Source organism: Pseudopipra pipra, chromosome 16, assembly GCF_036250125.1.
Source record: "Pseudopipra pipra isolate bDixPip1 chromosome 16, bDixPip1.hap1, whole genome shotgun sequence".
NCBI classification, from domain to species: Eukaryota; Metazoa; Chordata; class Aves; order Passeriformes; family Pipridae; genus Pseudopipra; species Pseudopipra pipra.
In genome coordinates, this window is record NC_087564.1 from 4,154,136 (window position 1) to 4,181,736 (window position 27,601).

General features: G+C 37.9%; 1 protein-coding gene across 33 annotated transcripts in view; it reads left to right on the forward strand.

The window, feature by feature from the left end:
* Positions 1 to 27,601, forward strand: part of RBFOX1 (RNA binding fox-1 homolog 1) — a 1,150,020-nt gene that overhangs the window by 834,120 nt on the left and 288,299 nt on the right. Inside the window, exon 1 of one of the 33 annotated variants that reach the window (XM_064672745.1) lies at positions 26,987 to 27,132. The exons of 31 other annotated variants lie outside the window; for them this stretch is intronic. In XM_064672745.1, the coding sequence (XP_064528815.1) occupies positions 27,063 to 27,132 (70 nt within the window). In that variant the 5' untranslated portion in view covers positions 26,987 to 27,062. Of the gene's footprint in view, positions 1 to 26,986; positions 27,133 to 27,601 lie in introns of those variants that run through there. One more of the 33 variants, XM_064672759.1, reaches the window with a different exon arrangement.

Consider the following 27,601-nt stretch of genomic DNA (forward strand, 5'->3'; position numbering starts at 1 on the left):
GTCTTTTTTAAATAGCCTAAAGAGGAGCCTGGTTTTATTGTATTAGTGGAAGATTAATTAAAAAACAGATTCTGGTTTTTTTGTTTGTTTGTTTGTTTGTTTTGTTTTGTTTTGGGGGTTTTTTGTGTATTTTTTTCTACCTAACTCTCATCCTTTTGCCTTAATCACTCTGATGTAATAATGCAGCTCTGAAGGTGCAGAGAGACAGTGTTGTCTGGAGGACTGGGAATCAGTCCTGGAGTTTGCACCTCTGCTGCACCTCAATCTGGAGTTTGCACCTCTGCTGCTCTGCTTGTTTCATTTTATTACATTTGTTGAGTCAGTCAAATTCTAACTCGTTTTTCTTTACATAAAGTGGGTGATAATAGGTGGTGGTGATGATGATAATAGTCACAGTTACTGTACTGGCTCGTTAATCTTTTTGTAGGGCCCTGTTCTGTGAAGGACTGGCCTAGCCAGACTTCCTGATGTAGTCTGGGTGTGTATGAGAGTCCACACATCATACCTGGGGTGTGATTCATTCTGGAACACCGCTGTGAGCCCATGACAGCAAACAGGGTAAAGCAGAAATGAATACAGTAGCTAAAAGAAAATTATGCTGATGGGTGGTGGTAGAGCAGACCATGGATTGTTCCTCACCCAGAGTCTTTGCATTCATTTGCAAATAGATGTTCTGTTACGGAAGTAATACAGGGTGTTTAATGGAATTCACTTTCCAATAAAAGGGAAATGATATTGGATCTATTAATCTGAGAGTTATTCCAAGAACAATCTTGCTTGATACAATGGACTGCTAGGAAACACTTGTTATCCAGCTCACTTTGGGTATAATCTCCATTAGTCAATATGTGCTTTTAAGATTAAATTTGCAGTTGTACTGTGCTTTGTTCCTGCTTTAAAAGCACTGCTGTATTTCTGTTCCTTCTGTCCTGTACAGTAGGATTGTTGAACACAGAGCTTCATTCTCTGTGATCATGACCGGTTATGTCGAGTTTACTAACTTGGTTAATAAGACTATCAATAATAATTCATTCTTTTGTAGTTAGTAGTGGTAGCCTATTATAATTTTCCTTGGCAGCACATATGGTGGGTGATAAACTAACTAATAAAAACGCCACATGGAACATAGGTCCACTTTTATTTTTTTTATGACTATTTCTTTCATCTGATGCGTGATTAATGTGCAAGGTTCAAAATTGTTTTGTGAGTGATTTTGGCTTCTGCTGATGTATTCTGAGCTGTAAATGTTGTGTGACAACAATGATTCCCTGACTTCATCAGCTGCATTACTTCAATCACCATTGTATAAAATCAGCAAATGAGATTGTCCAAATGCTGTTCATTCTTCGAGTGTTATTACTAGTTGTTTTAACTGAGACTAAAAGTACCTATAAATTCCATGTTAGGTTTTGTAGCCAACAAAATGCATAAACTTTTTTCATTCATTTGCTGGTCAGAAGTTCAAGCTCTTTCATTGGCTTTTTAGTCCTACCTACACAAAAGATTAGATGCATCCTGCAGTCCTCTGCTTATAAACTGGCTTTTTCCAGTGTCTGCCTGCTTTGGCAGAAGCAACCGCAGCTCTTCTGCTAGTAGGAGAACTTCAGTGGAACTCCAGGTTGACCTTGGACAAAAATGAGAAAAGGGACATCCATTTTGTACTTCCCATTTATTCTCTCTCCTGTCACGGAAAGGAATCTTTGTAGTGGTATTGCTTCACATTAAAATGATATAACTGTTTGCCCCAACCCTCATCTTGTAAATCTGATACTTTATGGTGCCTTAAGTGAAAAAAAGTTGACAGGGTACATCCCTGATTGCATTTGTAGAGTTCAGTCTTTCATCTTAATCAGAAGATATCTGTATTACAATCAGCAGGTTAATGCTAGTTTTCTGAGACTACTTGTCTGTCACTTCTGTCCCCTTCCATCATTCAGTAAATCTACATTTCTCAAATCAAGTTTCCCATGTATGAACTGTGTGGTTTCAAAATTCTGGGAGTACAGAAACAGCTGCTTAGGTGTGTTGCCACCATATCAAAGGGAAATCTTCAGCTTCACTGTAAATACTCATCACATATTTGATGAACTCTAGGGAACCTTAATGAACAAACTGTGCCAGGCTCTAACCTGCTGCTTGCTGTTGTCTTCTCAACTACACCTTAGGTTGTCACAAGTGAAATTTCTTGTGAAGGAAAAGGTGCATTTCCACATTTGCAAGGAGAGGTTAATGAAATTTAAATATTTTCTCTTTTCTCCCAATTTGTTTGTCTTCCTTGGTTTTGATGCTTGGGCATAGGACGTTGTGCTTGGAAACTTTGATCCAGCTCAATAGATATGACTGCTTAGAGAGACCAACATTTCCTAAATGTTTTTTTCAGTGTGAACATTCAGGATACTTAGTGGGCAGGTATCTGTAGTGATGCAACAGCTTTAGAGAGTCATTACAGTAATTTTTTTCCCTCTTTATGAGTAACTAACAAAAACATTGCAGTGAGAGAGCTGAGCATGAGCTGACCATTATTGACTGCCATTTATTTGTGTCACCATGTTTGTTACCACAAGGGAAGACTTTCATTGTATGATTTAGATGTCAGTTTTGGAGTAAGAATTCCAGTAGTATCAAATGGATATATATCAAACATTCTCACTGGTTTAAAGGTGTTATTTTTTATTTTTATTTTTTTTGTAATCAACCTTAGCCCAAGCAAAGCTTCACTAAGAAAATAATCAGCCTGTCTTATGAAGAGAAGTGATGAGGAGTAGATGTTCAATACCTGGATTTTATCAAGGCTTTTAACACTACCCTAGTATTCCTACAACCACGTTGGTGAGAGTTGGAATGGATAAATGGATGGATGATAAGTCAGCTGAAAAATGCCTTGACTGCTGGATTTAAAGGGCTGTGATCAGTGGTTCAGAGTTCCCTTGGTGGCTCCTTAGTGGTGTGCCTCAGGGTTTGACTCAAGGGGCAATGCTTTTTAAGAACCACGTGCAGAGTGGGGTGAGATGCCCTGCCAGTGGAAGGCAGGACTGCTCTTCAAGCAGTGATCAAAGTCCTTCTCTTCAAAAGGACATGGAGGAGTTGGAAAAGAAAGGTACACAGAACCAAAAAATGGTTGTGGTTGGAAGGGACCTCTGGATGTCACCTGGAGCAACCCTGCTGCTCGAGCAGGGACACACAGAGCTGGTTGTCCAGGACTCTGTCCAGGTGGATTTTGGTATCTCCAAGGTAGGAGACTCCACAACATCCCCAGGTGACCCGTGCCAACACTCAGTCACCCTCACAGTGTTTGCTGCTGTTCTGGAGGAACCTCCTGTGTGTGGGTTTGTGCAAGTTTCCTCTGCTCCTGCCTCGTGGCACCACTGGAAAGAGCCTGGCTTGGCCTTCTCTTCACCTTTCCTTCAAGCATTTACATGCACTGACAAGATCCCCCTGAATCTTCTTGAGGCTGAACCAGTCCAGCTCTCTCAGCCTTTCCTTGTAAGAGAGATGTGCCAATCCCTTAATCATCTTAATGGCCCTTTGTTAGACTCTCTCTGGTATGTCAATGTACTGGGTATATTAATCAATATTATTAAATATTCGTACTGTAATTTCCCCCCTCCTTTGATTTCTTTTAGAGTACATTGGGCATTTTAGAATAGAGGATTTTTCAGTGACTACTTTATCTTCAAAACTGTTTAGCTGTAGAATTGAGGGTCAAGTTTGGGTTTTTTTTTTTTTTTTTTTTTTTTCTGTTGTTCTATTCCCTTCTTTGACATAGAGGCAGGATATTCACAGTTAATAGTGCATTTATATTCAAATCACACATATGTATGATTGCTCTGTCCATTTTAGAGAAAGATGCCTAAGGAAAAGATCTAAGTTGTTGATGGAGAAGAGAATTGGACCTGAGTGACCTGAGGTGTAGGAGTGTGCTTTTAGCCATGCAGACTTATTACAAGTAACCCTTACATGGTAAAGTTTGCAGAGACAAAGGCTATAAAGAGAAAAAAAAATAGTATTAAGATTGTGAATCTGAAGGTTTAGACATTTCTATACTTCATCAGCAGTAACAATTTTCCTTCCTGGGGGGAAAAAAAATTAAACAAGAACCTGAAGTGCTTCTTGGTTCTTCAAAGATCTTGAAAGATTTTTTTCTTTTAAGCGCTACCATCTTAATAATGAAAGTCAGCTTCATGAAATTATGGCAAATTTAAAAATCTGTTTTGTTTCCTTTGGCAATGCAATACTTGCTTGATAAATTACTCGATTCTTTGTGTTGTTCAAATGCTGGTGGACACAACGTTAACACAAGGAAAACTAAACGGAAAGCAATTTTATGCAGCTTTTTTTCTTTTTTTTTTTTTTTCCTTTTTTTACTATACCCTTGAGCATTTTCTGAGTTTGCATTTAATCACAGAATCTTGGCCATGATATTTCTGACAGGTAATTTCCTTAATGCGGTTGACAGAGATGGATTACATGGAAGCCTATTGGATCCAATGCTTTTGTGTGCAAGTGATAAGACTAGATTAGGGTTATCTTCCTCTGAGTGCCTGGAAAGATACAGCCACCTAATAATTCCCCTGGTAATATGGATGGGTTTGTGGGAGCAGAAATTCATGGCCTGCAAAAGCATCCCCAGATTTTATTGCACCTTGAGAACATCTGGGGTGATGCGTGTTTTTCTGTTACATGATACCAAATTATATGTCAGAGGAAGACAAATGTGTTAAATATTTGGCAGATTGGAAAAGTGATAAGGCAAGAGGCAGAAATATTAATGGGATTATAAATAAAATTATTTTTTTGGAGCAGTGAATATTGTTCTTATTTTAGAGAGATATAAAAGAAGCATCATTTATCCTTTAAGCTGCTGTAAACGTTCATGTAAGAAAATTGATGGCGCCTTATTAAAAGACCCTAAGCCTGAATGTTCTTAATCAGGATGGTTTTTGAAACGGGATTTAATTATAAATAACAAAGTCTTAATAAATTTTAGGTGTCAATAACATTCTTTTGCAGTCAAGACTTTTTGAACACTTGAGTCTGCAAAACCTTGAGGGAAATAATTAAGAGCCATCAATACATAATGTATTTTTATTTACCTGTTGAAATAGGATTTTTTCAGTGATCTCTAAGATCATGACAATTTTATATTTTATAATTTATGATTTTTTCAGACTTGATGAAGGAATTCATTTTGATGGGCTAGTAGTTGACAATGCTGCAGCCAAAGCATCTGTGAGTGGTCTCTCATTTGGAAACAGACTTACTGGAAAGAAGAAGGTTGGAGAAAAGAGTGGGTAGTGTTCATAAAACAGGCTCCTGACACTCCCTGTGCAATCAGTAAAGAGAGAGAGGAGCCTTCAGGAGGCAATTCAGAGTAAGAGTTTAATTTAGATGGTCTGAGTCACCTCCTGTGGGATCTTCTTTGTGTCTCTCAACTGGTTACTGAGAGGGCTGAAATGAGCAGCTTCCCTGAGCTGAAGGGAGCTTTGCTGAATGTTTCTGGAGTAGGGAGTTGTGGAGATTCAAGACATGGAATGGTTTTCCAGGTTTTCCAGCTTTCTCAGCAATGGAGTTTGCTATGCTGTACTATAAAATGTTCAGGGTTTTTTTGGTGGGGACTTGGAGAGGAGGGAACACCCCCCCTGTGTTTCTTGCATCATGGCTCTTTGCTTCTCTTTAAGTGATGGTGGAAAGGCTGTTGCCATGTTATTTCTGGAAAACACAGCAAGTGGGAAACACCATCCCTGTATTGCAGTTAAAAAGAAAGAGGAAAGAGAAGCCAAACAAACCCATGGAGAATATTTGGGTTTGGTGTTGTGGGGAAGCTTTTTGTCCTTTGTGTCCTTCCATCTTGGCCCAGTAAAATATATTACCTACCTTTTCCTTGGTTTATTTTCAAAGGAAAGAAAAAAAAAAGGCATTTAATACAGAGACTGTCTCATGAAAAAGGATCACGTAGGTGTTTAATATATGCTGTGATGAGTAATTTTGGTCATGGTACATCAGAAAGCTACTTTCCCCCACCTTCTTTCTAATAAGAATTTTAATCCATTGATGACAAAAGCTCTAAAGTATTTCCTTGCTGCATTGTAATACACTGTGACGAATTATGTCTCAGGAGTTGTAAAATTTTCTCATAGCTTGTAATAGCCTCATTTAATGAATTGATCACACTGAAATGTAAAGATGAAGCAGCATTTATTTTGTATGTTATATTGCATATAATTTTTAGACTTGACATTTATAGCCATGGAAGCTGTTATTTTACATATCATTTTCAAACCATATCAGCCTTAAACACATTTAAATTTAATAAGCAAGTAGATTAGATTTGCTTTTAAGCTAGGCATATCATTATAGTTTGTGTTCCCTTCAGTAGGGCACATGCTTAGTATTAAATGCAGTATTTAGTTGTCTTTTAAAACCTAAAAATAATAAAAGGGGATGTATTTACAAATGTAATTGAAAATAGAGCTGCTTTTGGGACAGTGCCCCAGTCATGATTTTTGCAGCATGCAGACATTAAAATAGGTTTTAGTTTTATTAAAAATTGCCCTGTTTTGAGGAAATATTAATGCAGGAGCTATATGGATTTCAGTTATGAAATACCAAATCTGTCATAGTAACATATGGCCTGATCATCATCTCCTGCAGAAAAAATCCATGGAGGGGAGAGCTTATTTGGAAACTCTGCATGATTTACCAGGCAGACTTTCTGATGCCTCATCTTTCTCATCAGAAAGAATTTGTAGCTGCCAAGGAGGTGGGTTCTTTCAGCCTTCTATTTAAATGCCTCACCATCCATAAAAAATATGTTGTTAGCAGTGGGGGAAAAAAGGCAGTCCTTGTTTCTTCAGTCCTGGCTGTTCTCACCACTAAAGAAACTTTACAGAACATCACATGGAGAAGAAACTCTGCTGCCTTTGTGATCTGTTTGTCATTCCACCTCAGAATCCTGGTGGATGTAAAAGCAGCTGAGAGAAACTTATTGAAAATCTGAACTTTATCAAATCTCAATGGGCTTCTCTCTGAGATTATGTTGTTTTTCCTACTGTATCTGCTAAAAGATAATTCCAGCATTATACTTGTTACTGTGGGACAAAATTAGGATGTAAATAAGAGGCTTTTCACCTTAACTCAGAGGGAGAATTGATTTTTTTTTTTATCTTTTTCATTCTTTTTTAAAAATAAGTTTGGAAATATGGTACTGAGTTTTTCCAGACTTTTTGAAAGTATTTTTTACTTTCTTCAAAATAAGGCCTATGCCTGTTCTGCAAAGTCCTTCCATCAAAGTGGAAAACATAAGCACAACACCTTGTCTTAGAATGTCTTTGAAAAACGTAATTTTAAAATAACATTTTAAAATGAAAATATTGAAAATTTACATTTTAAAAATGTCATTTTAAAATTACATCTTGGGGGGGGGGTTCTCCCCTTCAGTCCATCATTTCACGTTGTGTTCACGTCCAATTGGTTAATGAAAGGGAAATCAGATGAATTGCACCAATATTAGTAAAAAAATAGTGAGGTAGGCCAAGGAGTCCTGCATATTGCTGAGTGCTTTGCCTCCCAGTGCCTCCCAGTGCCTCCCAGTGCCTCCCAGTGCCTCCCAGTGCCTCCCAGTGCCTCCCAGCTCCTAGGGATGGCAGGTGACAGGCAGGCAGAACAGTGCTACTGGATGTGGCCAGGTGATGCTTTGTTCACAGGGACAGAAGTGCCACAGAGCCCATTCTGGTGTGTTGTGTGGCCACAAAGCCCACCTTTCATAATGGGCTGGTGGGACAAAGCAGGAAAAACCCTTAAACCCAGGGAACAGCATCTCACCCAACTTCAAACTGCCAAGTCTCTGCTGTTCTCATATTGCTGCACTTCACTCTGTTGTGTGCCCCGTCCAGGACAGTAATAAAAGGCTTAGAGGAACTACCACTGCATTGAACTTGGGAGTGTAGAGCAAAGGAGGGGAAAATCTTCTTAAATGAAACCACGTCCCTCATTTGACTACTCTTTCCTATTTATTTAATGCCCTTGGACATAGACACGTGTGGCTGTCCCTGTGGTGGGAGCTCAGCTCTCATGAAAGCAGATTTCCCAGCCCCATTAGAAGCTGGATGAGGCCAAAGGGTTAGTTGGCTGATAAGCTTTCAAGGAAGTACAGGATTTACTAAGCAGCAGGGGAACACAGAAAAGGCATCAGGAGAATTAGCTGTTTGCCGTGGGGTTTATAAGAGTGTTATTTAAAAATTAGGTACCCGGTTACTGCTCATGCAAACTCACATAAATCAACCAGGAATTTCATTCTCTGCGTTGTGTGATCTTTGAACTCTTGTTGGTAATTTTTTTTTTAGTATAAAAGATTGCCAATGTACAGTGTCAGCAAAATATGTCACGTAGTCACGAGGTGGAACTGAAGAATGGAATAATTTGTATCATGTCTTGCTCACAAAGATAATTAAATGGAATGGCATTTAAGTTGATGGAGCTACAGGGGTGACCACTGGCTAAAGAATTGTCTCCCATTTTTTTCCAGTGAAATGATCATCAGTGTTGTAATTTCTCCCCCTTGTAAATGGGTGATTTAATATGCTTATTTGTCCTAGCGCTTTCAGCAGGAATAACTTAATTACAGGGAATAGAAAATAATTCTAAACCAAAATAATTTAAATAAGAAATCGTGTATTTGGGGAATCAAGCATGTTGTAGCTTTCATTCAAATACAACCTTTTAATTCTTTTATTCGAAGAAAGGGTTCTACACAGTGAAATTACACTTAATAAGATGAAAAAGTAGTTAAAAAAAAAACAAAACAAACAAAAAACACAACCCAAAAGACCCACTCATTTCTGGAGGTTTGTAGCAGTGCATCTTTAAGTTTATCTCAGCATTGAAGGGGCCATTTAAAAAGATAAGAGCTTAATCCAGACATCAATGATGATGATTTCCTTCAATATGATAATAAATTTACCAAAGTACCCTTTTATCTTTAATAATTCAGGATTCATTGAGCATTTAAAGGTTTTCCTGTTCTGTCATTTAAGAAATCTGATAGCAATTTGTTAAAAATAATGAGACATGTCTTGAGAATAGGCAAAAAATGTGCACAGTATAGAAGGGATGCTGTTTCAATATGGAAGTTGCTGCTGCCTACAACACTTGCATAGAAGTTAAAAGATTTTCACCTTACTTGCTTACCTTCTTAAAAACTGTAGCCATTAGGATAACATCCCATAAATTATTTGCAAGGTATCCTCATAAATCAGTTATTTTATAAGAAACTGCTCAAGCCTCCCCTTGAAATGATGTATTAGAAGTCTACAAAGTGAGTTTTGTACGAAAATATACAAAAAAATGCACAAAAAATGTTATGCTGTAACAGGAAAAGAAAAACCAGAATCTTTCTGGACAATAAAGTGCTTCTCAACTGAGACTGACAGTTTGTACCATTGTGATTTTCCAGAAGGTGTGCATTTGGGTTTGTAACGCAGTAAACAGAAGTGATAATGATTTTAGCTGATTATACCATTTACATGTTCTAATTCAGTGTCTCATTCAATGTGAAGGGCAAAGTATAATTCTTATAACTGGAACTTTTTTTGTTGTTTTTGCCCCGAAGGACTCCATTTTAAGCTGAGCATTATTTTTCGTAGTCAAAGCAGTCTCCAGCAAGTTTCTCTAGCACAGATTATTGTTTTAGTCATGAGTATATTCACTTATGCTTTGAAACCAACAAGCACATGAACCACGAGAGTCGAGATGCCTCCTGTGATCTGAGAGCAGCATCCCAGGTGAGATTTCACACTTGGAAGCCAAAAAGAGCATGTCTGAAACTGAACTAATTAAATATGTATATCCAGTAATTATTATGCTAATTAGAACTAGTTAGAGGTTTGGGCAGTGAACTTCCTGTAAGAACTCCAAAAACCCAGGTCAGGTTGCTGACTAGTAAAGAGTTACCTGTGCCTGCACAGCCCAAGCTTTGCTTGAAGCAGCAGCTCAGTGCTGCTCCTTTCTCAGATTTCTCAGGCATTAGCTCCAGTTGGAGGGGCTTCCTTGGAAATATGCTCCAGCTTCCAAGATTTGTGCTTGTGAACAGTAATTCTTTGCAGTAGATGAGCCGAGAGCTCAGCACTGGCTCCCAGTTATTCATTGCACCACCCCAAGTTGCTGCTGGTTGTCATGGTAACATTTTAACTGGTGGTGGCTGTGGCTTGACATCAGAACGTTTTCTGTTAAGTGGAGATTCTTCTGAGATTGTAATGGAGTGTTTTAAGTCAGTGGACCTTTTGTACTCAATAAAATATTTAGTAGGTTGTAGTAAATATTAATTTGTCCTCCCTTCAAGATAATACACCATGCTGTGTATTTACAGTTCTGTGCTAACAGAATTATATTCCTGGAAAAGAGTTAATCCATCCTGAAAAGTCCAACTTGCTAAAAATAGACTTGCTAATAATGCTTTAAATAGTAATTGTACAAGTTGTTTCACTTTATCCTTTCAGAATTACCAGGTGGCAGATAGGTTGTAATGTGCTTCAGCTTTTTTAGTCATTTAGTGAAGGAGGGATTTTAGTATTTGCTTGTATTTGAAGCTGAATTTAAACATCTTTACCCCGGGACTTCGTTGTTTTGAGTGACTGCAAATAAATGTGTTTACCAGAGCTTAGATGGGAGGGGGCAGTGGCAGAAACGACTTGACTAAAAGGCTGGGAATGGAACATCTCTCTGTCAATCACGTGTTGCTGTCCTTTGTTACTGCCCGTGTTGCAGTGGAGATGAAGCAATGTGAATGCTGCCTTATCCCTCACTTAGATAAGCTTTCAAAGGTGATCTCCAAATCATGTCTGCCACAGAGCAAGGATTTGCTGAGAGTGACAAACATATGCCCACTACATTTCCCATGTGCTTTTCAATAGCTGAATTCGAAGGCTCCTGGCAGAAAGGAAACGTCTCAGAAAACTCTCAACAGTGCACTTCAATACAGCTGAATACATTAAGTGAAAAGCAGAACAGTTTTTGCAAGTCAGGATTTATAAACTTTAATAATACACTTATCGGGAAGGAACGGAAATTCAGTTTAGAGTGTTTGGAGAAATCGTCTTGACGGGTAATACTAATTCATTTCTTCTTGCTGTTGCTCTGCTTCATTGATACTGCACATGGTTTGATGGCCTTTTGGAGCCAGTTTAGCCCTTTGTGACTCCACATAATCTCATCCTTCATCCCTGTGATTTCAGAGGCTTTATGGAAATACCATGCAGATATGTATGTGCTTTAGCCCAGCTGATAACAGTGTCTTAGATGACCCCATCAATCTTAATGACATTTTCTGCTAATCAGCAAGAGACTTAAAATACAGTTTTTTCAGTTCCTTCAATACCTTTTCCTTTTGCCCATCTATCTATTAAACAAAAGAATTACCAAACTGTTCTCTAGCCTTGCCATGCTCAGCCTTCTGCATACCCTCCAAGTACTGTTTAACTCCGTGCAGTGTTGCTTTTTCATGGTCATTCAACTGTTTTTCTCGTAGTGACTTTGCTGATTTGTTTTGTCTCTGCTATTTCTCCGCACAAGGTTAATCCCTGAGGAGTTGCCTTGTGGCCACCTCACAGATTTAAAAGTTGCAAGACACTCAGAAATGAGAGAAACCTGCTTTAAACTACACCTTTCAACATCACCTTTCCTGGAGTTAGACAGAGGGTCCTCAGGAAACAAATATATGACATAAGAAAAAGAGAATGGCAACACTTGTGATGCACGTAGGGAAATATAGAGTTTGTGTGAAGCTGTGATTTTTTTTAGGATAATTAATTGCTATTTTTTTCCTTTTTTGTTTGCCATTAGCAATATGAGTTTGGAGTTTAGCAGCAATGACTGCCTTTCCAACCTGAGCCACTGTAATTTGCATTTTTCTCACATGAACTTTATTTCAAAAGGACACTGCAGTGCATACTTCTATTGAGCAATAAGAGTTAATCTTTTCAATGAAGCTTTCAGATTTATTTAAGATTTATTTCTCTCTCTGCATTTTAATAAAATGTCATTTATGGAAAAGCACCCTGAGTTTTTAAAAACAATTTTCATTGTGTCAGTGAGCCATGGACTCATTATGGATTGGAATTTTGCCAAAAATGGAGAGAACATTGCATTTTTAACTGTATCATCTCCTAGAGTGACCAAGAAATGTTATGTGAACTTAGAATGCAAGGAACAGAATAATAAGAGAACATTACATTTCAATATGCGAAAATATATCAACAAGGTATGTGTGACTGCTTTTGAGATGTGTTCCTTTTTAATGTCTTAAAAACCTACAAGGAGTATGACTCTTGATTTAGCACTGTGCTTAACATTTCAAGATGTAAGCAAGATTAGGGTTTTTTTATTGTTTTTGTTTTTGTTTTTTTTATTTACTGTAACAATTGAGGGTCTCTGTTGGGAAGAAAAAGACAAAGTGTCGGGAATGTTAATCTACAAATACTATGTATAAAAACTATTCCTGAAATTTTATTCTTATCTGATGTAACTGGATTCATCTGCCATTAAATTACTTCAGTTCTTTGGAGGTGCAGATGCCATTCTGTGAAATCACAGGCCTTCACTTCATCTGACTTGGTGGGAGTGGGGCTTCCCCCTTCTTTTTTGACTTAGGATATGCATTTCGGTGGATATTTGATTTTTTATATCTGTGCCATGGTATGTCTCTGGCTAACAAGGGCTAAGGCAGTTTTCTCATTGAGAAAAGCATTAAGCAACAATTTTGGGGTAAAAAGGAGCTTAATGGGACAGGCAGAGTGTGTGTCCCTCCCCTCTAGTTTTATTTGGAAGAATAATGTGAAAGATGTGTACACAACTGGTTTTTGCAGTTCCTTCTCTCCATTCTGGCAGGAGGATTTAGTAGATCAGATACAGCACTGTGATAATCTGCTTTGCATTTTGGATCTGCCTTGGGGTTTGGCACAGTGGGCTCAGTTCTGCCTCTCAAAGTCAGTGTAGAGGTATTTCAGTAGCAAGATTGTACATTCGAAGGTTCAGTGAGCAATTGTGATGTTTCTTCTTTGAAAGATAGCTTAAATAAGTCTATTGTATATGAATGTAAAACAACTTTGAAAAAAAAAGCACACTCCTCCTCCTTCAGAAAAAAAACAAAACCACAAACCCCAAACAAAAAGCAAACAAGTAAAAACCCCAACAACAGAAAACCCAAACAAACCAGCAACAAAACAAACCCAACAAAATGCCATACTCCAAGAATAGATGTAAATGACTTTCTGTCAAAGCAGATTAATGTTTCTGGAATAATTTTAGAAAATGCTGCTTTAGGACTACTACTAAGTGTTTTCATTATTGACGTGAATGATGGAGTACTAAACATATTTTAGAAATTCCCTGAGAATGTCAATCTGGAAGGACCTGCAAGCATACCTTTAGAATTAAAAATTACCTTGATGAGTTGGAGACTGAAGAGAATGCAATGTAGAGCAAATTAAAAGGTTTACACTTAAAAATATTTGGCTGTGAAAATATAAATGCATCATGACTGTGTAGGTAACGTGCAGAACAGTGATTTTAGCTTCTAGTAAATCATAAATTGAACATATTAAAGATATGCTATTGCAAAAAAGGCATGCACAGGCCATACTTTTTATACAAAAACAGAGTAAACATCAGTAAGGCCTATGAAATCATACTCCTGAAAAATTTGGCACTTGTAAAGCTTCAGCTGCAAGGCAATATCCTGGGAACAAGGCTTCAAGAAGAAAGTGGCTTAATCAGTGGAAGTACTGGGGAGAGCAATGTAAAACACAATAGCTCTGGAAAATGTGACCTACAGGGAAAAGCTGGGGAAGAGAAGCCTGAGCAAGGACTTGATAATAGTCCTCAGGTAAATAAGAAGAAGCTGAAAATAAGAAAGTAATCAACTTTTTCTCTGTATTCACTGTGCACTTGGCTTGCTTTGCTACACAGCTAGTTAAGGATCAGCAGCAGGAAAAACTTCCTAATGGAAAAGCAGCTGAAAACTGGACAAAATGCCTTACAAATTGCAGTGAAATGAGGAACAGTTTAGACCAAAGGTGTAGGTACAGCTCATCCTGGGAGCTGGGGTACAGGAAGGCACTGAGGAGTGAGAGGGGAGACCAAAATAATCTGTCTTGATCAGTTGTACTTCTCTTATTGCTTATCCAGCTCACACACAGTGAGGACAGTGATGATTTTTACATGTTCTTGAGCAAGTGTTCTCCTCTGCTTGATTACCTTGCTTTGTTTTGCCTATTCCTAATACACTTTGGAATAAATAAAACAACTCAAAGTGATTAGTGTTCAAATATAGTAGTATTTATTTGGCCTGTTATGTAAGTTTCTTTCAATTTAGAAACTTTAAAGTATGAAGTTTTTTTAGGGGGTCTAGTTATTTAATACAGTGTATGAATTGATTAATAACAACTGAAGCAAGAAGATATAGGAGGTTTTGGCACTAGAATGAGATTCCCAGCTTGGAAGCTGTGTGCCATGGGCATTAACTGTTTGGTCCCTAGGGCACACTATTTATTTAGCACTTCCTGTTGGCTCATTCCCAGTGAGATCCCAAATCTAGAGCGCTTTGTTCTCTTTCCCTCTAGGCTGGAAATAAAATTTTATGATCATAGTTGAGGGGGAGATACAGCACAGTACAAATAGGCACAACTTGGTGCATGTGTGGCCAAATGCAGGGTGTTGCTCTGGGCTTTTAGACCTGTGGGGGCTGAACAGACAGTGCCAGATGCATCCCACTTCTGTGCCATTGAAGACATCATTTGAAAGGAAAAAGAGGGTGCATGTAAGAAGAGAGAGAGAGGTGGTCTGTCCAAATTAAAATGTGCAATCTTAGCACAATAATTCAAATGTTCTAGAAGTAATATTCTTTTCCTAGTGCTGTTGTCCGAGTATCACTTGTCTTTCCCATATATTGAACAGAATACACCTCACCACTTAAACTTTTTATATGTAAGGAAAATTGCTTGAGCATGTTGTGCATGAATGATATGAATCTGAATAACTGCAGGTGTAATGCTGAGGCTGTGCTTTCACTCAGCCAGGTAGATCTGCAGCTCTGTGCTAGCTTTGATTCCAGCCTGCTGCTTCATAACTTTCTAATCCTTTCCAGTTGTGCAGTATCACAGCTGGCACTAACTCTGGCTTCATTCTAGACTGAGAAGGGCAGTGTCTGAGTATTACTGCCCACAGTCCAGTACTGGGCCGTGGAACTGAGTTAATGTGTCATTTTTTGTCACTGACAAGACACAAACATAACACAGCAAACCGAAGCTTGGAGATAGAAAGAGCAGAGAAGGGGAAATATCGAAACAACTGAGTCATAGCAAACTGATTGCTTGATAAACTGCCTGCAAGCAAGTAATTAGTATTAAAAATTACAATTGAAAACCATATATGTAGTAAAAAAGAATATAAGCCATCATTTGGGTCTTTTACCATTTCACTGGAGCCTTGAAACAGGAGTTCCTTGTAACTGGGTCCAGAAGGGCTAATGCAGTTCTTGGGTATGTAAGGAGCTGACTTTTTAGATAGAGTTGTTTTATTCAGACTGCTGGGCCTGTGTTGGGTAGTGTGTCCTGTTGTCACACATGAAGGTTCAAAAAGAATGTTTATAAATTGCAAAGACAGAGAAATTCCATGAAAACCACTAGTAGTAGGTTGGGGAAGGTACTTAACAGGGAAAGATGTAGAGGCATCTTATGATTTAAAGAAAACTATTACACTGACTTGACCAGAGTTGATAAGTAGTGATTGTTCCCAGTTGATAAGTAGTGATTGTTCCCAACTGATACACATTTACCAAGGAAGATAACAGAGGTTTCTTCACTTGTACCAGCAAAAGTGGAACAGCAGCCAATAATACCCAGACACCAACACCAGACAAACTGAGGTTGCCATATTTTGGCACTGAAAATGCCTAAGAAATGAAATATTGATGCAAATTTCTAGAGACTTAATTCTGCATTTCTGAGAATTTTGGAGTTCTGTTGTCTCCAACGATAAGCTCTATTTTGAGCAAGAGTTGATTCAGGAATATAGTTTTCATTATATGTGAAATCAAAGGGTTGGTTTTGTCTCCCCAGCTCTGGAGAACACAGCTGTGGGTGTGCAGCTATATGTCATTGTCAGTGCTGATGGTATGGGAATGCTGATGGGAATAGGTGAATTGCATTGAGTTATTTTTAGGATGTGTTTGTTTGGTTTAAGTTGGGATGGAAGAGAAGGAAACAAAGCCTAACCCTGTAGAACTGAGAACTTCAGTAACTGCATGAAAATACTTATGTGCCAGCTGCTGAACATAAAACATCCTTCACTGAAGTATAAAATCTGTCAGGGAAGTGTAGCTGCTGACAAAGAACATTTTATCTGTGTGACAGAGAAAAAAATATCCATATGGAACAGAAAAGAATATCCATCAGCTACCTTTGGTATATAAGCTTTCAGTTTTGATGAATTCTGGCTAAAATGACCATAAATCTATTTTTTAAAGAGTTCCCCTACTCTTCCTCACACATGCTTTCCATTAGGTATGTAATTCTTCTTAAAGTTTCATGTAATTTTTACAGCTTCTAATTGATATCAACATAGGCAATTATCCAAGAAGTTGTAAAAACCAATGTTTTAATTCAGTATTTTTTACAGAAATATCAAATGAGAACTGCACAGGAAATTCAAGAGGAATAGCTTGCACTGTATATCAGCTGCTTCTAGGGAGAAATAGGAGAAAGTGCCACGTTTTAAGATCTATTTTCAAAACTCATTCCTGAAATGATATTGAAGCAGTTGCTGCTGCAGAAGAAATGCAGGTAGGGTGCACAATTTTCCTGAGAGTTTCTTTTAGGCTTGTTTCAGTTACAGAATATAATGGCTGTTCAATTGTGTTCTTGTAGTGCAAGGTTAATTTCTGTGTGTCTTTGCAAAACCCCTTCCTGCTGAAGATAAGGAGTAACAGTGTAGAAAATGTTTTGTGATGTACCCTTGTCACGGCTTTTCCTAAGTGACCAGAAGCAAGAAATTATGAGAGTTGAGTAAAACATAGAATTTCAGTGGAGGTTTTATGGCAATAAGAGCAAAGAAACACGGTGTTTATAAGTTACTTTACAAAGTAAAGTTCTTTACAAAGAAGGGAAACTTAACAACCAGACAGAAGGGGAAGAAAGGCCTAGAAATGAGGTTTTTAGGAACAGGAGACCATAGGCCTGCCCAGCAGTGAAGCATTTGTAGCACTGAGCAGGAATTTAGTAATGGTGCCTTGAGTCCAAGTGAAAACAGGAGGAGAATCCTGAGAAGACTGAACTGAGGGAGGAGGAGGAGGAGGAAGAACTGAAGTGAGGAATAAGTTCAAGAGAGTTGATGGATATGAGAGAAGTCAAAACTTGATGAAAGAGGAGTCAAAATTAAGAGAAACTGAGTGAGGAGAAGACAATGTGAGCAAGAAGTTTGTGATGCTTGGGGACTGCTGTTACAAGAAGGAAAGACAGAGAGGTTAAATATGTAAAGGACGAGAAAATGTAGAATAAAAAAGCATAAGTACAAAAAGATTTAATCTCTTTGCCCTGAGAGGCTCAGCAAACAGAGGGTTTGTTTCTTGTTTCGTAGTATTTCTGAGGAGACTTGAGTACAGGAGGAGGTACATAAAGAAATTTCTTTATTAATAGTATGAACATATTGTGGATGTAGTCTGTGTCCTGGAACACTTCTAGCCCGAGAGAAATAACAAACTGATATAATAGATATGGGTAAAGTAGAAGAGAAAAGGAGAAATAAAAAAATTGGGCACCTGCAGTTCTGCTGCCCCTGTCTCACTGGAGGATTTGTCTTCACTTCATTGGCAGGAAAAGCATTTGCCAGGGAATAGACATATTCCAGTTTTGTGAACTCACCAGAAGGTCTGTGCTTCCCTAGAGTGAATGTTCCTCTCATCCCATCCTTGTTATTGGCCTGGCTAGAATCATTTGAAGGATGATTCCTTCACTGTACAAATACATTTCTTTTTTGTTTGTTGTTTTAGGGTTTAAGCCTACTGCATGAGACATTTTTTTTTCAGTACTTTTCCCTCTTTTTATTACTTGGTCTCACTGCAAAGAATTAGTCTAAGGATATCCCAAATACTTTATAGGGAGAGAAGTATAGAATGAAAGGGCTTAGATCATAGATTGGATGTACATTCAGTTGTTTGTGAGGGTTTTGTGCTTTTTTTTTTTGTTTTTTTAGGGTTTATTTTAGGTGTCTGTAATCCTTCAAATGGAGATATTAGCATTGTGAATCTTTTTACCAGTCAGAAGAGAGATGGGATGAGAAATAAGCACTTTTTTTCTGCAGCATTTAAAACCTCAGTGGCAACATGAAAGCTTCCCTAGTTGTGATTTCCAGGGCTGCAAGCTGGAATTCCATGAATGCAAGGTGGTAACTTCTTGATATATTTCATTTAGAGTTTGTAATGCTTTACATATTTTAAAATAGAGTATTGCTCTGTTTTAATGCTTAGAATTTTCAGAAAGGACTGAAGTGGGTTACCATATACCATATGTCTTCCTTTAATCTCTGTCTCCAGGCAAAATATAATGAAATTCAGTGTGTTATATCTGAAGTCACTGAGATCTGATGGAGTTTTTTGGGGGGTTGGTGTTTTTTGTTGGTTTTATTTGTGGGTTTTGGGTTTTTTTTTTGGTTGGTTTGGGTTTTTGAGGGGGGGGGGAAAGAAAAGAGGGAGAAAAGCTCAGTGTCAGTCTTTTACCAACCTTTTCAGTAGGTGAACAGAAACAGGCTAAAGGCATCCAGAAGAATTTCATCTGGACAGTGCCTGCTTTTGCTGTGTTAGTGGCAGCTTTGTCTTCAGACAAAACCCCAGTGTTTAGTGAGCTATCAAGCAGTGAGTGATTTCTGTGCACTTGATGGGATGAAATCAGTAAATTATCTGAAAATGGTTTTAGGAGCAAAACCATTTCAGCTGGACTAAAGGTCCTTCTCCCATTCTCTGTGTTGTGTGCAGTTGCAGTGTTTCCAGACCCATTATCTGTGTGTTATATGGAGATTTATTTACTCTCCACAGCAAAGTTGATCTTGTTCATTCCGGTAAGTGCTTGCTTTCCGTGGTGTCTGAGAAGCACGAGGAGGGAAAAAAAAGCTGCCTTTTGAAATAAATATTATGTTCTGGCCACTGCTAACCTTCATTACCCACTTTTTGTGAGCTGGAGTTGGCTGGCTTTTTGTCAGCCCCGTTGCAAAGCTTTGTTAATACACTGCCATGAAAATGAAAGTTTCATACACATTGACATAATTAATGAAGAGGCAGGCAGCATGCTCCACCAATTAACACCACAGGGAAAAGTAAAATTGGCTTCCTTTTTGCGTGTTGTGCCAAAGTGAAGAACTGTAACACACAGCAAATAAATAGAGATCCTTTTAATGAGCTGCAAGATCGAGCTGAATAACTCTGAAAGGATGTTGTGTAAACATTGCCAACTATTTAGAGTGTTAAGAGTAATTGATGAGCTTAGTTGAAAGTTTTGAGGTTTTTTTTTTCTTTGGTTGGGGGGGTGGAGAGCCTGTCAAAGAATGGAAATACTGCTTGTTAATAAATAAATTGTATTTTCAGTGCAGCTATTAGGCATGTTAAAGAATATAACAAGCACTTAAGAACAAACATGGAAAAAAAGAAGCAGCTTACTGTTTCCTACTCGACCAACAAGTTTGTCAGAACTCATTTTTTCAGCTATTTCTGTCCTTGGTGTTTACTCATAATGAAAACTTGACTAATTGTTCTCTGATGCTGATTCTAAATAGCACAGCCATCTGGCAACATGAGACATCACTCAACCTTCATTTTTTCCAGTTATCCCAGAAGTCCTAATGTTAACAAAAACAGGGAAGTAAACAGGTGAAATTTTTCTGTGCTTTATGTGAAGCATTCTGTTTACCTTGAGACATATATGTAGAAAATTCAGAGTAATTCAGGTTAAAACACTTTTCAAAAAATTCTACCATTAAGCAGAATTATCCTAAAAACCTCTTAAGTAAGACTGAGTTCTCAAAGCATACCAATCCAAACGTGTAATGGCTATTTCTTGGTGAAAAAACTTAATGGGCACTGGAAGTTAGAAGACCATTTAGGTCAAAGTCTATGTGTAATAAGAGAAATGTAATTTTGACTGTTCAGTGGCACCAGCCAGCTTAATCTGCCTTTTTTTAAAGCAAATAAAACATCTCCTTCACTTTCTGTCCATTCTAAATAATTTGAATTTTGACAATAATTAACTTTCAGTGTTTTATTTTAGCCCAAGTATCGTGTTAGGTCAGATACAGCTTATCATTGCACGTTGTACTCAAGCAAATCACCAGGACTGGTGATGTACGAGCTCCTGCACCTCAGCATCTTAAATAAATCTTCAAATATGTCAAAATTGTAATTAAGGAAGCAAAACATGGTAAAGCTAAAAGTAATAATTAGAAGTCAATAAAGATTATGCCAGACTTGCTGAACAATTGACCTTCTGAATGGTCCTGTGCTGTTAGAGTTATCACCAGAGCAGAGAATTATGTGTCCCTTCACTGGGAACGTTAAAGGTGAATCCAGAAGTATCCAATAACTGTGCAACTAAGAATATTAATATGCAAACACAACTGGAGACAATTTATTTTGATTCTGGTGAAGTTCTTCTACTACATGTTAAGAAACATATACTGTGAGTAGTTGGTTAACTTCCATTTCCAAAAGGAAGGTTAAAAGACATAATAAATGTCAAGAGTATTGTAAGACTCAAAAATAGTGTTGAGCTTTCAAAATTTATTTGTTTATAAAATAGGAATGGTAATGAAAAAAATATTATTCCCCTTCCAGCTGGTGGAAGACTGAATTTCTACTACCTAATCACTTAGCTAGTGAGGAAGATGCATTTCTGAATTTTTGTTTTCTTTCAGGACTTTTTATTTATGTTTGATTTCCTCATTACATAGTCAGCCTTATTTCAAACTTATGATCAATATTTTATTTTTTTCCTTTTTCCATCTTTTTACTGCTTCAGCTCTGAATCCCTTTTTTTTTTTTCTCTTTAGCCTCTCACATACATAGCTCAAATCATTCTTGTGTATTCTTCTTACATATCTTTACGTGCTCTAACCTTTTTCTAACCTAGGTTTTGTCCTTCAAAATGTTTAATGGACTCTGTTCTGTCCTGAATGATGGGCCAAGTCTCTGCTGTGGTGGTGCCTGGCTGTTCTCAGTTAATCTGATGGCTGTCATCCTTCCTCCTCAGCCAGCTGGCTCTGGCTCTGCTCTGCATAACAGTGTCTCTGCTTTCCCAGCTTCCTCTCTTTTGACACCATGTGCTCTCTTTCTGCCACCCTTTCTGTGGCCCAAGTGGCTTCTTAGACATCAGTAGAATAACTTGTAGAAGATCTATAAAGCAGAAGGACAACCACTGAGTTCCAGCAGGGTAGATGAGCATGGATTTAGTAGGACAGAGAAAGAAAGGACAAAAGCCTTCTTTAGGATTTGTAAGACAGAAATGCATTATGGCTTGTTTTTTTTGAGGATTCTACATATTAATTGTATTTTCTCTCATTGATTTCAGTTTCAGAAAACAATTTACTGTCTTCAGTGCTTCATTTTTTCCAGACTTGTGAAGAGGTAGAATGTTAATTGAGTGGATGTTGTGGTGTTACCCCAGCCAGCAATCAAATACCACAGAGCTGCTCACTGACTCCCTCACCCTTACCTGCCCTAACAGGGAGGAGAATTGGAAAAAAAAACAAACCCAAAGCTCACAGATTGAGATAAAGACAATTCAGTAGGTAAAGCAAAAGCCATGCCTGCAAGCAAAGCCAAACAAGGAATTCATTCCCCACTTCCCATGGTGCTCAGCCATCCCAGGAAAGCAGGGTCCATCACATGTACTGGGGATTTGGGAAGACAAACACCATTACTCTGAGCATTCCCCTCTTCCTTCTTCTTCCCCAGCTTTATATGCTGAGCATTTTATAGTCTGGAATATCCCTTGGATCAGCTGGGCTCAGCTGCCTCTCCCAGCTCATTGTGAACCCCGAGCCTCCTCGCTGGTGGGCTGGGATGAGGAGCAGGAAAGGCCCTGGCTCTGTGTCAGCCCTGCTCAGCTGGAAGGAAACATCCCTGTGTTAGCAGGGCTTATTTGTGTTTGCAGCACAAATCCCAACCACAGCCCCACACTACCTGCTATGAAGAAAATTAACTCTCTCCCAGCCAAAACCAGCAGGCTGAGTTAGATAGTTTCTCTTCTGGTTGTACAAAGTTCTTTCATTGGTTCTGACCAGGTATAAAATATAATTAATAATTCATTGCTGTTGTCATGAAAGCTTAAAGTACAATAAGCATTATAAAGACTGATGATAGTTATTTCTGTGATAGAAAACTGGAATGATACAGAGTTCTTTAATGCTGAAATCCTTCATGCAGTCACGTTTTGTGTAGCAAGTGTATTTCTGGCCACTCATATGTCCAACAGGTAGAAAGAGAGAAGGTACCAAGACAGAGGGTGACAAGAAATACAAAATATTCTACTGGATGAGAGCTTAAATAGGTTAGGGTTCTTGAGCTTGGAATGATGACAGATAAGTGAGAAGAGAGGAGTATCCAATCAGCAATACTTCAAAGAAGATGGAATGTTTTGCAGCACAAGTACTCAGTGATATTGTCAGTCAGCAAGTTCAATATTAGCAAAGCAAAGTACTTTTTTTTTCACATGGAGCATAATTGTGGAACTTAGAATTTATGTGGGCTCCAGCAGGATGGATCAAGTGGCTGGTGTGCTCAGTGACCCACGTACAGGCTCTAGCTCAGGAGGCTCACTGGCTGCAGGGTCATATTTTGAGGACGAGGGCCGTGCTCCGTGGAGCATTTCTTATGTTCCTTCCATAACTGTTTGCCTCTGTGACTCTGGATGAGATGAGCCTTTTCTCTTAGGCAGTATGGCAGTTCTTATGTATTAAAAATATGTATGAACTAGATGTTGTTGTTACAAAACCGTCACAATCAAATGAAAGAGCAGCTTTGTGTGGTTTCCATTTGTATGCCACGAATTAAGTTTCTGCAACTAAATATGAGCTCCTTTAGGTGGACAGGTTAGAGCTTATTAATTACCTAGCTTTGTACATATAAGCAATATAAGTGCCAGCTCCAGTAGCTAAGAAATCCATCAGCTCTGGGGGTTTTCCTGTTCCTTCCTGCTGAACTGTGAGTGTATGTGACAGGCCATGGTTCTGTCAGAACGAGTTGTCCCTCTTGAAAAGCTGGCAGCACAGGGAAGTGACAACTTAATGGAAGCTAAAGCACTCTAATGGCAGTGCCTGGTGAAAGCCAGGGAAAGTCATCCCCAGCATTTGCCCTGGCTCTTGAAAACGTCTCTTTGCATTTCTGGTTGTGTGCGAGATATTGGAGCTTCACTGGAGTCACATTTGCAGGTATTATTAAATGAAAGACGATTCAGTAAAACACTTGTTTGTTGATAGACTTTATTCCAGCGGGGTCAGCACGACTGGCTCTGTGACCTCAGTGCGTGTGCTCTGAAGTGCTGCAGCATGACTCATTTTAGGAGCCTGAAATTTAGGGGTCACATAAACCCATTTCAAGTACATAAAATGAAGAGAAATGTAAGTGCTTTATCCTGCTGTTCACAGGAGTACATAAATATTTTTATTTAGTTATCAGTGGAATATGTGTTTAATCGAATGGATGGAAATATACAACATTTTATTTAAGTATATGTGTTTAATCAAATGGATGAAAACATAACGCAGCTTAGTTAAGTATATTTGGTTACAGGTGAACAATATAGAGATTATTTCTACTGCCTTTTATTAGTGCTGTGAACTAAAAGTTGTGTTGAGTCACTGGATGAAATTACTGAGATTATTTCCTGTTGTTTTAATATCTTTTTAGAATACATTGGTGTATGCTAACATATTTATTTATAAATAAATAAAAAGCAGCCATTTGCATACATTACATTTGTGGGCTGTCTTATAAATGCCCAGTGATTACATTTAAATATTTTCATTTTAATTACATTTTAATATTTTAATAACTTTTTGTGTATTAAACCGTGGATATTCCATTTAGATTATTACCTTCTTGCAAGGGTTACATGCAAATAATTGCTTTATTCCTGGTTTTCATGGTGTGATGGTGCTTTTGGACAAAACCAGAATAGCGAGGGCTTTCAGTAGAATAGCATTTTTTCATCTTTCAATAAAAAGCATGTAATTAGCAAGGTAGAATTTTTTAAAAAACAAAATGATGCCTATTAATATAATTTCTAAGAGTTAATGAACTTAATCAGTACCATACTGTTCATCCAAGTTCACAGAAAGAGAATAGGAGAGGGCAAACCGAAGAGGACTTGAGTCTATTTCCATTCAGGAATTTCAGTGTTTTTAAGGATTTTCTCAAGTGTGAAGCTATGGCCTGCAGTAACTATCAACCAGATGGTTTATAATAACTGATATTAACTCCTTTTTGCTACAAAATGGTTTTCAGGGCCTATTTTCACATATATTCTCATGGATAGTCCCATTAATATGCTTTAAGTACAGAAGCTGCACTCCTCTGTTTACATAGGGACTGTGGAGTTTATATTATGGAATACATTCATTTTCAGTTTCTTAACAGGAACGTTCTCTATTAGAAATTGTTTCTTTAATGCACAGAATCAGTAAGCACTCATATAATCTTTGCTTCACTTCAATTTGAATTTTCCTCAGGTAAGAATTTCATATTCCAGCATAAGGGGTGTCTCCCTTCTCACACTGGGTGCACTGAGCTCCTGCAGGAGCCAGAGATTCCAAAGGCTTTTCTCTCTTTTATTTTGCAGTTGCTTGAAATATTCATTTACCACCTCCTTTTAAGTACTTCTCTTGGTTGACTTGGTAGTATTGGAGAAAATACAGATTGAATCTCACTGTCTTGTCCCCTAAATTTACCCAGACTTAATTGTGGATTTACAGGATTATGTATCTATACATATTTATATGTGCATATATATATATTTTTTTTCCTTTTTAGGCTAATGAAAAATTCACTGTGCTGATGAGATTTATGTTGTCAGATGAAGATTAATGCTTGTTTTTGAATAATATTTCATTTTAATTTCTTTTAACTGACTAAAGGCAGTAAACCATGATCTTCACTATTTCCCTTTCTAACAAGCCACTGATTGATAGAAGGGACTTTTCATTCATATATGTATATATATATATGCAAATTGTTCTCCTAATTATTGTGCACACTTCACTTTTGTCTCATTGCCAACAAAATTTCGATACCTTTCGCAGGGAAGTTCCAAGTTTCTATGAAGAAAAATCTGGAATATGTCTGACAACTTGAGCAAGCAGGTGTAGGATTATTACGACAGCTTTTCCTAAATTAAAAGTCCTCTCCTACATGTAGCAATAGACTCCCTGCATGAGGTATAGTATTTATACTGTATGCAGTATAAATACTATACCTCATGCAGGGAGTATATTGCTACATGTAGGAGAGACTTTTAATTTAGGCAAAGTGTCTAATATATCACACCTGCTTGCTAAGTTGTAAGAATTTAAGATCTCTTTCTTCAAGAAAACTCTGGACTCTGGAAAGGTATCGAAATTTTGTTGGAACTGAGACAAAAGTGAAGTGTGCACAATAATTATTTAGTTCATCTCTGGGCTACTTTTTAGGTGTTGTGAAGGAAAAAAGCAAGAGGAAATATAGTTGCAGTCAGAGGTCAATGTAAAGAAGTCCAGGTAAATCAAAAACTATTTTACACTGTAACTACCTTGCTCTTCTCCCTTTGCCTTGTCCTTTCCCACACCACCTGTAGTTTTTGTTTGCCCTCCCACTAACCTTTTCATACCTCCTTTGCTCATTTGTAGTGTTTAATTTGAGGTAAACAAAAGTAGTTTGTTAAGACAGAAAAGTCTGATGGAAGTTTGTGATGCTTTGTGAAGCTTCTTACTTGCCCCTGAAGTTCTGAAAGGCAAATAAACCCTCCGAGATCCCTTGGTGGGGTTTGTAGAGGGTCTGTAGGACCTGCTGGAGCAGTTGCAGAGGGGATGTGATATCAACCCAACCTGCCCATGGAATGAGGAGCCTGTTTGGACAGGGACCTGCCCGTGTCAATGATGTGCCTCATTCTGTTTACATGGAACAAATCTGGAATTTACACAGAAAACTAATGGAGTCTCTGGTGTCTTGCAGATTTCCTTGGCTTTATCTCCTATGTATAATTAATGTAACCAAGTGAGTGAATGAGCACTTTTCTGTAGGAGTCAATAGGCAAGGATGTTTGGAAAATGAATGAAGTGCTAAGATTAATTGCAAGGCTGCCTGCCTGAATATCCTGTTGAGAGACTCAGAAGGAAATGCCAACCCTCTTATATCCAAGGATTTCTTTATTAAAAGTTGTTCATAATCTAAATAACATTAGATATCAGATTGGACTGAAGATAATGTTTTACTGTGGCTGTACATGTCTTAGCAATTGAAAGCTATTAATTGCTGTTAGAGAACAATTCATAAGAATATTGATCTTAATCTGCTCAGCTGGCTTGTTAGTATTCTGCATAATGACAGCCAATTCCAATAATAATTAAAAAAATGTATCTTCTAAAATGTGCAGTGGTTGACTAGTCAGCTGAAAAATTTAAATGAAAGTTTTGTGTGAACTACTTTTCTGAAAAAAAGACAAGCAAAAATCAGATGGGGACAGGGTACAGTTAAAGAATTCTGGTTTTGCTTTGCATTTTTTTAGTCATTTTAGAGATCATTTATCTTTTAAGTCTAGATTTTTTTTTTCCTGTTTATTTTAGCAAAGAGCTTCTCACCAATATTTTGCCAGTATTTTCAAATAGATTTCCTGAAGGGAAGAAATAATATTTGGTTTGTTTTTTTTTTTTTTTAGCTAAGTCTTAGGAATATTTTGAATTTATTGATTGATTCTGTCTGCAGACCTCTGTTGTTGTTTTGACTGGCACTAATGTAACACCTGACAATATGGATCTAAAATGTGCAGCCACATTTGTGAATGGCTGATAGAAACACGGGAGTGCACGAAGGACAATCCCCAGTACTGGAAGGGAAGAACTTGTCAGCAGGTACTGTGTTCAAGTTCAGACAGAGGTTTTTATTCTTTACCATTTTAGCATGAAGGCAATGGGGAATGCATAATTTTTTTACGTGTGTCTGAGATTGCACAGCAAATGGTCACCAATAGGACTCTCAGCTGCCACACAATCTGGCACAGCTCCTTTCTGCTCCACAGCTCCCAGTTGCATTCAGCCCACTGTCGATGGGAAGCCACTTTTTGGCTCCTTGCCCATCTGTTTTAGTAATTACTGTCATATAAACTGATATTTCTGAACTAGAAATCGTGCTGTTGTGAGATAAGCCCATTGGAGTTACCTTTTGTGATGTGCTGAAGCAGTTCATCGGCTTTCTGCTTTAAACAATAAATGTTGCATCAACATTTCCTGCAATATATAGAGAAGGATATTATGATTTATTTTTTTTAACACAAGGAGTTATAATTAAATATAATCAAATTTTGAAGACGCTTGCTTTTTT